Consider the following 13,984-nt stretch of genomic DNA (forward strand, 5'->3'; position numbering starts at 1 on the left):
AGACGTCCATACTGCTCCGTCCATAAGAGTATCCCATTTGTTCTGTGGTAATGAGATAACTATGGAATGTACTTCCTGCCTGGGAACCTACCCGATCATGTACACTTGCCCCTTTCTTTCTCTCTCAATAAAAGGCACGGCTAAATTCGAGCAGAGCGCGGATCTCAGCCACACTTGTTGCGTGTGTTTGGGGTGCGCCCTTCTGCGCAGAAGAAAACGCTAAGCCAAAAAGACCTACCGCCTCTGAGATTGATTTCAGATAAATGTTGTCAACCCAACAGTATGTACTACAATTAACCCAGTAAAACTTTTTATTTGGCAGCATGGTGGAGCACTGGTTAGCATGTTTGCCTTACAATGCAAAGGTTGTGGGTCCGATTTCGGCTACGGACTTTCTGAGTGGAGCTCGCATGTTCTCCCCATGCCTGCCTGGGTTTCCTCCTGGTATTCCAATGTTCTCCAATGTTGAATAGACGTGCATGGTAGGCCGACTGACGACTATAAATTGTCTGTAGGTTTGAGTGTTAATGGTTATTCGTCTATGTGTGTCCCGCGATTTGGTGACAACCAGTTCAGGGTGTCCATGACTACTGCCCAGAGTGCGAGGATGTGCTCCAGCAAAGTAGCACTACTCTGTGAGTAGGCATGTTCAGAGAGCAAGAGTGCGCTCCACTCCTATTAAAGGGTAACTCAACCCAACATTTTCTTTAAAATATGTTATATATGCCCACAGGAGCCGAAATACATCATTCTTATCAATATTGCGTCCTTGGAATGAGATAAGTAACAAAATTCACTCGTTCTTATCCATCACAGGGGGGCAACCATATTGCCACTCGCTGACGACTAAAAATGACATCACAGTTGCCAGGTCTCAAGTCAAAAACAATCGCAGTTCAGCTTTAGAAAACTGGTGAGCAAAATAGCCACCCGTTCAGATGGTGAAAAACAGGTGGATTTTAACTGTTACGTTCATATTCAACAAGTGAAAAAACATCCCTGCGTTTCAACTACTTGGGCAGCTGAGTCACGCCGAAAGTTACGTCATGCATCCTAAAAAACGGCCTTCGGAGAACGCACCCTGTGAATTTGGACACAGCTCCCGACTCCCAGCTGGCCTGGGAACTCCTTGGGATACATCGGGAAGAGCTAGAAGAAGTGGCTGGAGATAAGGAAGTCTGGGCTTTCTTGCTGAAAATGCTGCCTCTACGGCCCAACCTCCAGATAATCGGTAGATGATGTATGTACGGATGACAGGACAAAAATTCAGTATTTTTACTGGGATAATTATTCACTTTGTATTTGTAATCTAATGGACTTTAAAAAACAAACAAAACAAATGTGCTCTATGCGCTAAAAAAAATAAAATAAAATAAAAACCAGGACCAATAAAGCATTTGGATTTTGTTACATTTTATTTTAAAGATATCACTCAGATGTTCCTATGGAGAGAAAAATGCACATTATAACACAAGATACGTGCTGATGACAAAAATGTCATCTTACTTGGCAACAACACCATCATTCTTTGCCAGCCTGAGGATGGAATCATCAGACTCCCCCTGTTTTGCATTTAGGAGAGAACACGCACATGTAAAAAACCACAAGCATTTGAACCATTGACCACAATCCAGGATGACTCACCATTCTGCGGATGGCGCCACAGATGGCATAGGTCTTGAACTGACAGTTGAAACGACCCGTGACCTTGTCCACCTGTAGCAGACATAGTTGAATGAATGACTTTATTTCATACATAGAAATACGTCCACATTACATATAATACAGAACGTACATAGAGCTTGAAAAAGGACAAACTATATACAGTGTCTGACAGAAGTTCTGTCGCTTGTCCATGTTGTAGAAACAATGGCTTATAACCTGACTTTGACTCACCCAAATGAGGTGTAATGTATGAAAATAAATTTGCTTCACTGCAGAAATATTGATCTTTTAATGAACACAGAAAGGTCAGAGTTTGGCAAAACAAGTTTTGTCGCCTTGTCATACAATACACCCAATCCTAGCAAAACCTTTGCAAGTTAGAAGGCAATATCAACGTACTAAAATGTCAAGAAATATTAGCTACCTCTTCCCAATTGTTATGGTTTTTCAGATTATCCTTATCGTATGATTATGTTGGAATGCAACCGGTAATAAATAACCTACCTTGTCTCATCCTACACAAGGTCGTAAAAGTTCCCCCTGATATGGTTTGGGCTTCCTATTCAGTCTACACCAGCCCCCACTCTTTCTCTTAATAAATATGTCCTTGCAGTTGGGAGGGTTTTCAGACTTCATTCCTGAGCGAGTGAACTCTCCACCTGCAGGTGTCTAAAAGAACTTGCTTGTCTCCCGTGTGGTTCTTGCAAAATAAGTGTGAGTGAGCAAATCTCTAACACCAATCATAAAAGGTGTTAGAGTTGTGCTCACTCTAACTTATTTTGCAAGAACCACACGGGAGACAAGCAAGTCCTTTTAGACACCTGCAGGTGGAGATTTCACCCGTTGAAGGAATGAAGTCTGAACCCTCCTTCCTGCAAGGGCATATTTATTAAGAGAAACAGAGTGGGGGTATGAGTAGGCTGAATAGAACGCCCTTGTTCTAGATCAAGGTGCTCCAGTACTGGCCAGCCCAGTCACCAGACACGAACATCATTGAGCATGTTTGGGGTAGAATGATGGCGGACGCTTGGAAGACAAAACCAAAAAATCTTGAACTCTTGAGAGGCACGCAAGACTGCATTCTTTCCTGATGATTTCATCAATATGAATCATTGTCGAACCGCATGGATGCAGTCTTTCAAGCTCAAGGACATCAATTCAGCTACAGCTTTTCAATTGCCTGTGATGGGTGAGTCGAGTGACGTGACCGATATCGAACAGACACCGCTGCTATGCAAGTACGTGAACTCTAATGGGCCGCAAGAAGAAGTGATCAAATTGACACCACTATTTTTCTTTAGATTATTTTAATAGTAGGCATACAACTTATGTATTGACACTATGTTGCATTATAAAAGGCTCTTAGATTTTTAAGGCTCCAGACAGGTATGTTTTTTGTTTTTTTTGGGCCGATATGGCCCTTTGAACATTTTGGGTTGCCGAACCCTGGCATAGACAAAGAGACGTGCTTACGAGCAGTGTTCCCTCTAAGCTGCGCAATTGCGGACTGGTCGTGCAGTCTTGGCGCACATGAAGTTACATGCTGCGCACAAAATACAATTCAGCATAAACTGATTAAGATCTACTGTTAGACGTACTCTAATCTAATTAAGTGGATGAATGATTTTCTTTCTGTGCCTTTTTGTAGTGTAAATCAGTAATTGACAGTTGTCCAGCCAATGATGTTTCACTTAGGCTACATAGTATATGTTAGGGTTTTCCAGGTTATCTTTATCGTAGGATTATGTTGGAGTGCAACAGGTAATAAATACCTTACCTTGTCCTCCTTATCACAAGGTCATAAAACATCCCCTTACATGTTTAGACTAGAGGGCAAGGGCTTTAGCCAGCCTACCCATACCCCCACTCTGTTTTTCTTAATAAATATCCACGTGCAGGAAGGAGGGCAGATTTCATTCCTGTAGCGAGTGATCTCTCCACCTGCAGGTGTCTAAAAGAACTTGCCTTGTCTTCTGTGTGGTTCTTGCAAAATAAGTTGGAGTGAGCAAATCTCTAACATTTTGGTGCCGAAACCCGGGACCCTCATACCCATCATCTGGCTGACGGAGGACGACGCGCTGTACACCGTCGACGGGCCAGCGTCCATTAGCCGGACCTGGTAAAGAAAGACCTGGGAAGGAAATTCTTCGCTGGGCCAGCATCTTAGGTCTGCCTTCGTCTGACAGAGGTGGATTGACGGGACCCGGCAGTGCAACGAACCAGGGGACAAGTAAGTTAAAGGCCTGAAGTTGTCTGATTGTGTTGTGTTTGTGAAACGCGTAAAAAACCACAGGTGCACGAGAGATACGGCTTTGGTTTGTCCGAGCTATGAGATATGGCTTTGGTTTGTCCGAGCTATGAGATACGGCTTTGGTTTGTCCGAGCTATGAGATACGGCTTTGGTTTGTCCGAGCTATGAGATACGGCTTTGGTTTATCTGAGCTATGAGATACGGCTTTGGTTTGTCCGAGCCATGAGGCCTAAAAAAGCGCTGGAGTTACTGTGATTGAGTGTGTGACTGGTAGGATAAATTGACTAAATAGCAGTTCTAGCATTGATACAGGCTAGTAATTTGTTGAAAGGTCGATTTAAACCTGCATTGAGGATCCTCAAAGAGTCAAATAAATAATAATAATAATAATAATAATAATAATATTTTTGAGAAAAATAAATGGTATAACCTAAAATTACTAGAATTAAGATGGGAAATAAAAACGGTAAATCTCTACCTCTTGACGGAGATGAGAAGTACATGGCGAGTAGATTTCTTAATTGTATGCAATATATGCCGAAGTGGAAGAAAAAGTATGGAGTAGAAGGGAAGTTGAGAGTTGAAGTGTGGAAGATAGTACCGTAATTGCCGGACTATAAGCCGCACCAGCTAATATTCATGGATATTTCAGTTTTTTCCTTACATAAGCCGCACCGGTCTATAAGCCGCACGTGCACACGAGTTTTTTACAAAGAAAGACAGTACATAGAAAGCCTTTTTAACGTTTTAATAACATACTTGAACATGTCTTTCTAAACATTGCCTGTGACGCAGCAGTAGTACCGCAGCAACGCGGAAGTGTGCACGCGAGTTATTAGCAAAGAAAGACTGGACACAGAAAGTTTTTTTAAAGCTTTAATAACATACCTTAACATTTCTTTCCAAACACTGCCTGTGACGCGGCAGTAATACCGCAGCAACACGGACGTAACACAGCAAAGTCAGAGACGCGGCGGTAACGCAGCAGCAAAACGGTAGCACAGCACTAACAGGGCTGGTTAAAAAAAAACGTAAAAGTAAAAAAGAGCCGTCTTCATCTTCCTCCTGTGCACTGAAACCATCAAAGTCTTCCTTGTTAGTGTCCGATTGGAATAGCGTTTGATATCCTTCGCCTCACTTTCTCAGTCTCTCTTTCGTCGTCGCTTTTATGCATTGCTTCGAGTTCTTCATGCTTATCTTATTCATGCACGAAGCGCTAAATTACATTAAACTAGCGATATAACGTATAACTTAAAAGCGGCATCATGCATTTCTTTTGTCCCCCATAATGACGGTTTGTGTATAAAAGCTTCCTTTCAGTAATGTCCGTGTTCATCTCATTATGTATCTTCTTTGTGAGTGTGAGTGTGTGCGTGATGCGCGAGAAGATCAAAACACAAGCGAGCACGTCTTCTTCGGCGCATTATCTCTTCTTCGTCTGTCTCGCTCTTGCTTCCTGCTCGAGCGCTCCTTGGAGGCCGTAAAAATCCATAAATACGCTCCAGAGTAGACACAACACAATGACATCAACATCGACTGCCTTTGGCTTAAAAGCGGCATCATATGCATTTCTTTTGTCCCCCATAATGACGGTTTGTGTATAAAGGCTTCTTTTCAGTAATGTTCGTCTTGATCTCGTTCTGTCTCTTATTTGAGTGAATTATACTGCACTATTCGCCTGGCGGATGGACATGCGATCAACGCACCACTTTTCTCCCCAGTGACGTGTATAAAAGCAGGTGTCCACGTTGTAACATGAGATATTTACACAGAAAGATGATACACAGAATTTTTTTTTACAGTAATTTTTAATTACTGTAATTATATGCATTTTTTCCAAAAAGTGCACGGCAGTAACAGCAGCAACAAGGCAGTACAACGACAGTAAAACTGCAGTAACACATCTGGTTAAAAAAATAACCAGCCTACCAGAAAAGTAATCGATCGCTTACTGTAAATAAATGTCTTTTTCCAAAAAGTGCCTGTAACACGGCAACAACACAGCAATAACACAGCAGTACAACGGCAGTAACACCGCTGGTTAAAAAAAATAACCAGCCTACCAGAAAAGTCATTGATCGCTATCTTCATCTTCCTCCTGTGCACTAAAACCACTGAAGTTGTCTTCTTCAGTGTCAGACTTGAACAGACTCAGGATGACTTCGTCAGACACTTTTACACCGTCTCTCTCTTTTTCGTTGTCGCTGTCACTGTCACTTTCGTCTCGAGGCGAAGATGTGCTCGCACCGTTCTCTTCCTCACGCAGCAGTCCAGCCTTTCGAAAGCCGTTGGTGATCGTGGATTTTTTCACACTGCCCCACTCAGTCAGGATCCACTGGCAGACTTGAGCAAAAGTTGCTCTTCGCATGCGGCCAGTTTTGGTGAATGATTTCTCGCCGCTGGTCATCCACGCCTCCCACTCAACTCGGAGTGCCACTTTAAATGCACGATTCACACTGATATCGAGTGGCTGCAAATACTTTGTTGTTCCCCCAGGAATCACAGCTGGAATTGAGTTTGTCCTCTTGATGGCAGCTTTCACAGAATCTGTGATATGGGCCCTCATGCTGTCCAAAACGAGCAGTGTTTTTTTTCTGTGAAAAAATCCTTCTGGTCGCTTGACGTAGCACTCCGCCAGCCATTCCTTCATTAGGCTTTCCATCATCCACCCTTTCGTGTTTACTTTCACGACGATGCCTTTCGGGAGGTTTTCTTTTGGCATAGTCATTCGCTTAAAAATCACCATTGGTGGGAGCTTTTGTCCGGATGCTGTGCAGCTCAGAACACAAGTGAAATGCGTTCTCTCATGGCCAGTTGTTTTCAGCGTGACGGAGGATTCACCTTTCCTGTTTACAGTCCTAGTGAGAGGTAAGTCAAACGTCAAAGGCACTTCATCCATATTTATGATCTCGTCCGGTCCGATGGAATTCTCAGCTATCTTTGTTTGTGTGAATTTGTGGAAGTTTGTAACTTTTTCCTCGTAGTCGGGAGGGAGTTGCTGACACACAGTCGTGCGTGCCCTGATTGACAGGCCCTTTCGTCTCATAAATCTGAGACACCACGATGGTCCACCTTTAAAATCTTCAATCTTCTTTTCGGTGGCGATTGTTTTGGCTTTCAGTCGGATCTGCACGGTGGAAACACCTCGGCCGTCTGCTCTCTGTGTGTTCACCCAGTCTTCAAGAATGTTTTCAACTTCGGGCCATCTGCCTTTGTTGCCTCTGAAAGCTTTTGTCGTCTTTTTGCATTGTGTCAGTTCTTCACTCTGCCGTCTCCAACGTCTCACCATCGATTCATTGATGCCAAGCTTACGTGCCGCCGCTCTATTTCCGTCTTTGACAGCCAAATTGATTGCTTTTAATTTAAAAGCTGCATCAAATGAATTTCTTCGCGTGCTTTCCATGGTGAGGGTGTGTGCGTGATGCGCAAACTAGCACGTTTTCTTTGTCTGTCTCGCTCTTGCTTCCTGCTAGAGCGCCCCCTGGAGGCCGTAAAATCCATAAATACGCCGCGCCGCCATTTAAACCTCAGGGTTCAAAGTAACTTTCTGAATAAAATGCATTAAAAGTTCACATTCATTACTTGTTTTTGGTGAGCAAAATGTCAGAAGAATTGAATTCAAATGCTGATTGATTGGGTTTTAATACAATGCAGATGGTCCAAACAGCGCCACTGCTTTGTGTAATCTCTGAGTCACATGGCAGTGTAAGAGAAAGGGTTTAGAGCACAGGTGTCGAACTCAAGGCCCCACATCATTGTATGTGGCCCGCGAAGACAAATTGTGCATCAAATTCGTTGTTCATTACTAGAATTGCAAATTGTCTTCACTTTTAATAATAGCTTTTTTTTTTAAATATTTGACCAGTTTTTACTCGTCTAATTTGAAAACGAGTTATTTGTCAGTTTGTTTTCTAGCTTTTACTGTATATAATAGTGTTAAGAGTAAAACTGATCAAGTCATCACAAAAATCACGAAAAAAATCTTATATAAGCCGCACCTGACTATAAGCCGCAGGGTCCAAAATTTTGGAAAAAAGCCGCGGCTTATAGTCCGGCAATTACGGTAGTTGATGTTTTAGAAGAGAGTGTGGATAAAAAGAAAAATGGACTGAAAAAGAAAAGAAAAGAAAGAGAATTGGATTGTGCTAAAGTGTGGTTGAAAGCTTCACAAGAGAGAAAAGAACAAATCCAAAAGACAAAAGATAGAAAGATGAAAGGTGATGAGGCTGAGACTATGTTTGTCAGGCCGGAAGACAATGAGGCCGCAGTGCGCAGGCGCACTGCCGCGGCCACGGCGCCAGCCGACGCTGAAGGGGCAGCTCGAGCAGAGGCGCAAGAGGGGCCTTCCGCTCGTACGCAAAACTTGTATCCAAGCTTAACAAACCTGCAGCCCCCCCAGCAACAGCAAAAGAAGTCAGGGTCACATTACTAGAAGTCCTGTACAAACAAGAAGTTTGACCACTGCTGCTAGATTTTCTCAAAATTTAGACAAGGTTGATGTGTGCCCAATGATACAGGTGCCAAACCCTATTGTAGGCGAAGGCCAACCCCCACATACATATGTTTTCCGGCCATGGACTTTGGAAGAGGCAAGAAAAGCAGTTGAAGGGGTTACCCCTGTTGCTGAAGACCCAGCTATATGGGCAGAGGACATGGCTGGAATTATACATTCCTATAGACTGAATGGACATGAGGCAGGAGAAGCTGCAATGTCCTCCTTGGGAAAAGACTGGGCAAAGGTTAGAGGAAATTATACAGGTAGAAATAATCAAGGGCCTTTTCCCTATCCCATTGAGGGAAATCAATTGGGAGGGGAGTATGCAGCACAATGGAATGGTCTTGTGCAAAGAGTGCAAACTATATTTCAAAGACGAGCGAATTATGGTCATTTGGCAGGAATAAAACAGAAGCCTGGCGAAGATACTGATGATTTTCGTTTGAGATTTGAAAAAGAATTCAGGGTGCATAGTGGCATCCCATTCAATGATACAGCTGAGAGTGCTTATCAACAACAGCTTAAAAATGCGCTCCTCACTAATTTCCGCCCTGAAATAGGCAACTGGGTGAGGAAACATTTGGTGGAAGTGGATGTTGCAAGTGTGACAACAACTATGCAATGGGCCAGACATGCTGAAAAAGTGATAAAAAAAGGCAAAAGTTCTGATGTATTTCATCTAGATAATGATGATGATGAACTAGATGAAGATACAACAGTCTTCTTCCAAGGGTCCCAGCAAGGCAGAGGAGGAGGTAGAGGCCAACAAGGTCACAGGCCGCCATATAAATCAAAACCCCCATCAGATACAAACTGTTGGAACTGTGGGAAACGAGGACACTTTGCAAGGGAGTGTCGTTCTGCAAAACAATATCAATCAAAGGGTGCAGGGAGGGGCAGAGGAAAGGCCAAATTCTCAGCATGACTAGACCCCCCCCCCCCCCCCCTTTGACCCCTGGTGCTCCTATAGAGGAAGAAATAGTAGATGTCCATACAGCATGGGACATTCTGAGTGCATTAAAAGAAAAACCATATGTTACTCTAAACATTGGAGGCAGTGATGTCGAGTTTTTGTGCGATACTGGGGCTTGTAAAACCGTGATAAAAACTAAAGTCCCAAATCTAAAGGCCTCCCAAAATACTATTTGGGTAAAATCTGCTGATGGGCAGGTACACAAGGAGAGTATCTCTAATCCAGTTGAAGTGAGAGATAAGGAAACTGGAAGCATGGCTTCAGTTTCGATTGTCCTATCTCCAAAATGTCCCATAAACCTGCTGGGACGAGATCTGATGACTCGGTTGGGAATTGCAATAATTCCAGTAAAGGATGGCATGCGAGCATGTAGAGTGAGAGATGTGGACTCATATGCTGCACAGGCAGGTGAACAGATTTGCTGCTCCTATGCCATCCCTCCTGAACGAAATCCTAAACTCCCAAGCAGATTGCTGGCTGAAGCTCGAAAACAATTGTCCCAACCTGAATCAGAAATGACTTGTACTGAATTACATGTCACCATGAATATTCTCACTGATCCACAAGATGACTATATTGGAAGTTTTCTCAGCGACACAGAAGTAACTTTAACAATCACTGCTCTGTACACTGATCGCAGGTCATTTGCGGCTGCTGCTGTACTCTTGCCCGCTCCTCAGAAAGACAGATACAAATTGTCGGCTGTACCCCACATCTCATTGTTTAAACCTCACAGTATAACGTGGGCAGATGTGGGTTCCCGAATTAAACTTGCTGGATCTGTGACTGATTATGAGGACAAAGGTGATGGGTGGAGCTACAGTACCAGTTGTGACGTGTGGAAGCAAACAGTGTGTGAAGTGGCTGTAGGCAGAGCAGGCGCTTGTGCGCTTCCCTGACTAGTTGACATTTGTTTGAGTGAAAAGGAGGAGGGGGAATTGGCTGGGCTTCCTGAAAAACTGTGGACCAAGGGCCCATCTGATGTAGGACTTTTAAAATCCATTTCCCCAGTACAGATCAAACCAAGATCAGAGTGGCGTCCAAGAGTTAAACAATATCCTTTAAAACAGGAGGCAATGAACGGGATTGCCCCTGTTATAAATGATCTTTTGACAGGAGGAATCATAAGGGAGTGCTCGGATTCTCCTTGCAACACTCCCATTTTTCCAGTCCAAAAGGCCGACAAAATTAATTGGCGAATGATACAAGATTTACGAGCAGTGAATGATGCAGTGCAAACAAGAGCACCCAATGTGCCTGACCCACACACACTTCTGAACACTTTGAAACCTAATCAGAAGTTTTTCACAGTAATTGATCTCAGCAATGCATTATTCTCAGTGCCAATTCACCCAGACTCACAGTTTTGGTTCGCTTTTACCTTTGAAGGACAAAGCTATACATACACCAGATTGCCACAAGGATTTGCTGATAGTCCAACTATTTTCGTTCAAGCTATCATGGCCTGTTTGGCTGATTTTCAGATGTCAAACAAAAGCCAACTTCTAGTTTATGTAGATGATCTCCTGGTAGCCTCTGAAACTGAAGCTGCTTGCAAGGCAGACTCCTTAGCATTGTTACACTATCTCTGCAAAACAGGGAATAAAGTGAACAATAATAAGTTACAATGGGTCAGACAGGAAGTGAACTATTTAGGTCACACTTTGTCGGCTTCTGGAAGACAGATACAAAGAACCAGAAAGCAGATTATTTCAGATACACCGAAACCTGAAACAAAAAAACAAATGATGTCATTTTTGGGGCTCTGCAATTACTGCAGGGCATGGATCCCATATTATGCGGAAAAAACACAACCGCTGCTGGATATTGTGCATGGAGTTCCCATGACAATGACAGAAAAAATCATGTGGACACCAGCAGCGGATGATGCTTTTGTAGTGCTGAAACAGGCTCTGATAGAAACCACAACTCTTATCTTGCCAGACTACAATAAAACCTTTGTGCAAACAGCAGACTGCAGGAATGGTTTTATGACCTGTGTTACTGCAGAGTCATGGCAGCAAACTAAGACCAATTGCATTTTATTCAAAAAAACTGGATCCAGTGGCTCTGTCTTTGCCAGACTGTGTCCAAGCAGTATGCGCGGCGGCGCTTGCAGTGAGACAATCTGCAGATGTGGTGCTCTTTCACAAAATGGAGCTGCTGGTTCCACATGCTGTAGATGTGTTGCTGCTGCAAAGCAAAATGAACTTTTTGTCACCAGCCAGACATCTGTCCTACACTGCTATACTTCTGTCACAACCACACATTGTGATAAAGAGGTGCACAATCCTTAACCCAGCAACGTTGATCCCGTTGCCAGGGGATGGAACACCACATAACTGTTTGGATGCTACAGAACATCTACAGCTGCCCAGAGAAGATTTAAGTGACACGCCACTTGACAAGGGGGAAAAGTGGTTTGTGGATGGATCATGTTCAAAGGATCCTAAAGGAAACAATCAAAGTGGTTATGCAATTGTGAAATTGCCAAACCAGATTGTTGAAGCAGAGAAGCTTCCATACACCAGGTCGGCACAGGCTGCTGAGCTGATTGCTCTAACAAGAGCTTGTCAATTAGCGGAAGATAAGGAAGTCACTGTATACACAGACAGTCAGTATGCGTTTTCTACTCTGTTCTATTTTGCGAAACAATGGGAGCGCAGAGGGATGACAACATCAACCGGTAAGCCGGTTACCCATGCCTCCTTGTTAAAAGACTTGTTACAGGCCATTCTTTTACCTGCTAAACTAGCTGTGTGTAAATGTGCTGCTCACACCACTGGCAGAGATGAAGTCTCAAATGGAAACAGATTAGCAGACAACATTGCAAAAGAAGCAGCTGCGGGGAGACATGGCCATGAAATTTTTTTAATGGGTTCAGAGGACACACAACTCATAGATAAGACTGTACTGACAGATATGCAGGGCAATGCTCCAATGGTGGAAAAACGAATGTGGACGACAAAAGGTGCAATAGTGGATACAGATAATATCCACCGCATCAATGACAAACCTGTTTTACCAAAATCACTTTTTAAGGCAGCAGCGCTTGCGACACATGGGCCTTGCCATGTGTCGACAGGAGGGATGAAGTCCATCATAGATCAACAATTCACTACCTTTGGTTTAGATGCTTACTTAAATTTTTTTTGTAAAGCATGTCCTGTTTGTGTGAAACATAATCCACAAGGAAACATGAGACCTAAGAGAGGCTCATTTCCAAAACCCTCTTATCCATTTCAAATCATGCATATGGATTTTATTGAACTCACACAAAGTGGACCTTACAAATACTGCCTAGTGATGATTGATGCATTTTCAAAATGGGTGGAAGTAGTTCCATCTAAACGCGCAGATGCCTTAACAGTGGCAAAAGCTATCTGCAAAACCATCATACCAACTCATGGCATCCCCCAAACCATTTACAGTGACAATGGTCCACACTTTGTGAACCAAGTTGTGCAGAACATGGCTGTACACCTTGGAATAACGTTAAAAAACCACTGTGCTTGGCATCCTTCGAGCGCAGGCCTGGTTGAACGGGCAAACTTTACCATCAAAAGCAGGTTGAAAAAATGCATGGAAACAACAGGCAGACCTTGGCCAGAGTGCCTCGAATTAGTGAAGCTCTATATGAGAATTACTCCCACTTCAGAAGGACTAACACCTTTTGAAATCATACATGGGAGACCATATAGACTACCAGTGTTCCCTGCAGATTTGCAAAAAGCAGATGAAGAACAGACCTTGGCAGATTATCTAATCAGGACGCTCAAACTGAAAGATGTGTCCAATGCAAATTTACTGCCGCCTGATCTCTCCCCCTCACAGGTGGACAACCCCATCAATCCAGGAGACTGGGTCTACATCAAGGTCATCAAAAGAAAGAACTGGGCCAGCCCGCGGTGGGAGGGACCGTTCCAAGTTTTGCTTGCTACTCCCACGGCGGTAAAAATTTCTCAACGGCCCAGCTGGATTCACCTCAGCCACTGCAAGTTGCAGAGAGTGCTGGACCCCTAATTCGGAGTGGTGGGGAAGGCTGACTACAAAGGGGCCCCGTCGTTTAGGGTGAGGCGTCTCAATGTTGGTGAAGAATTCATCGATCCCCACTCCGCTAGGCGAGGGGATGTCCCAGTGTCTCTGCCATCCTAGTAGCAATGGGGCTCCATATGCCAGATGGATCCTCTGCTGCGTTGTGGTTGGAGCGTGCTATGGTCTATTGACTCATCTGAACAGACCAAATGACAATGTTGCCCGTGGTAAACGATGGTCACATGATGAGAACTTTGAGGACTGGTCATTGGACCCCAGAAACCCATACGAAACCAACACTTGGTACCGGTATGTCAGGTTCACTGTGAGAGCTCACACACAGGAGGGATGCTATGTGTGTTCGAAACTCCCCCCTTCCTCCACGCAAGTTCGCTTGGAGGCCAGAGCAATGAATGTCACTGAAGCAAAATGTATGGCATCCATGGGAGGAGTTGGATATCAGCACCGTGCCGTCGCAGTCAAAGATGCCGACCCTTACCGCCCTGGACTTGCTGACGGTGCCTGTGATCAGCTGTTCTGGACAAATCTCAATGTGACTGTTAGA

At 43.9% G+C, this 13,984-nt stretch overlaps 1 protein-coding gene across 1 annotated transcript in view; it reads right to left on the reverse strand.

Annotated features, from left to right (window-relative positions):
- Positions 1-1,396: 1,396 nt before the first annotated feature.
- The window catches only part of LOC137839652 (small ribosomal subunit protein eS21-like), a 30,161-nt gene continuing 17,573 nt past the window's right edge, over positions 1,397-13,984 (reverse strand). Inside the window, exons 4-6 of the mRNA XM_068648770.1 lie at positions 1,645-1,716; positions 1,507-1,562; positions 1,397-1,442 (exon numbers count right to left, since the gene is read on the reverse strand). Of these exons, the coding sequence (XP_068504871.1) occupies positions 1,433-1,442; positions 1,507-1,562; positions 1,645-1,716 (138 nt within the window). The 3' untranslated portion in view covers positions 1,397-1,432. The remainder of the gene's footprint in view (positions 1,443-1,506; positions 1,563-1,644; positions 1,717-13,984) is intronic.

The sequence above is a fragment of the Syngnathus scovelli genome, chromosome 18, assembly GCF_024217435.2.
Source record: "Syngnathus scovelli strain Florida chromosome 18, RoL_Ssco_1.2, whole genome shotgun sequence".
Taxonomy (NCBI): domain Eukaryota; kingdom Metazoa; phylum Chordata; class Actinopteri; order Syngnathiformes; family Syngnathidae; genus Syngnathus; species Syngnathus scovelli.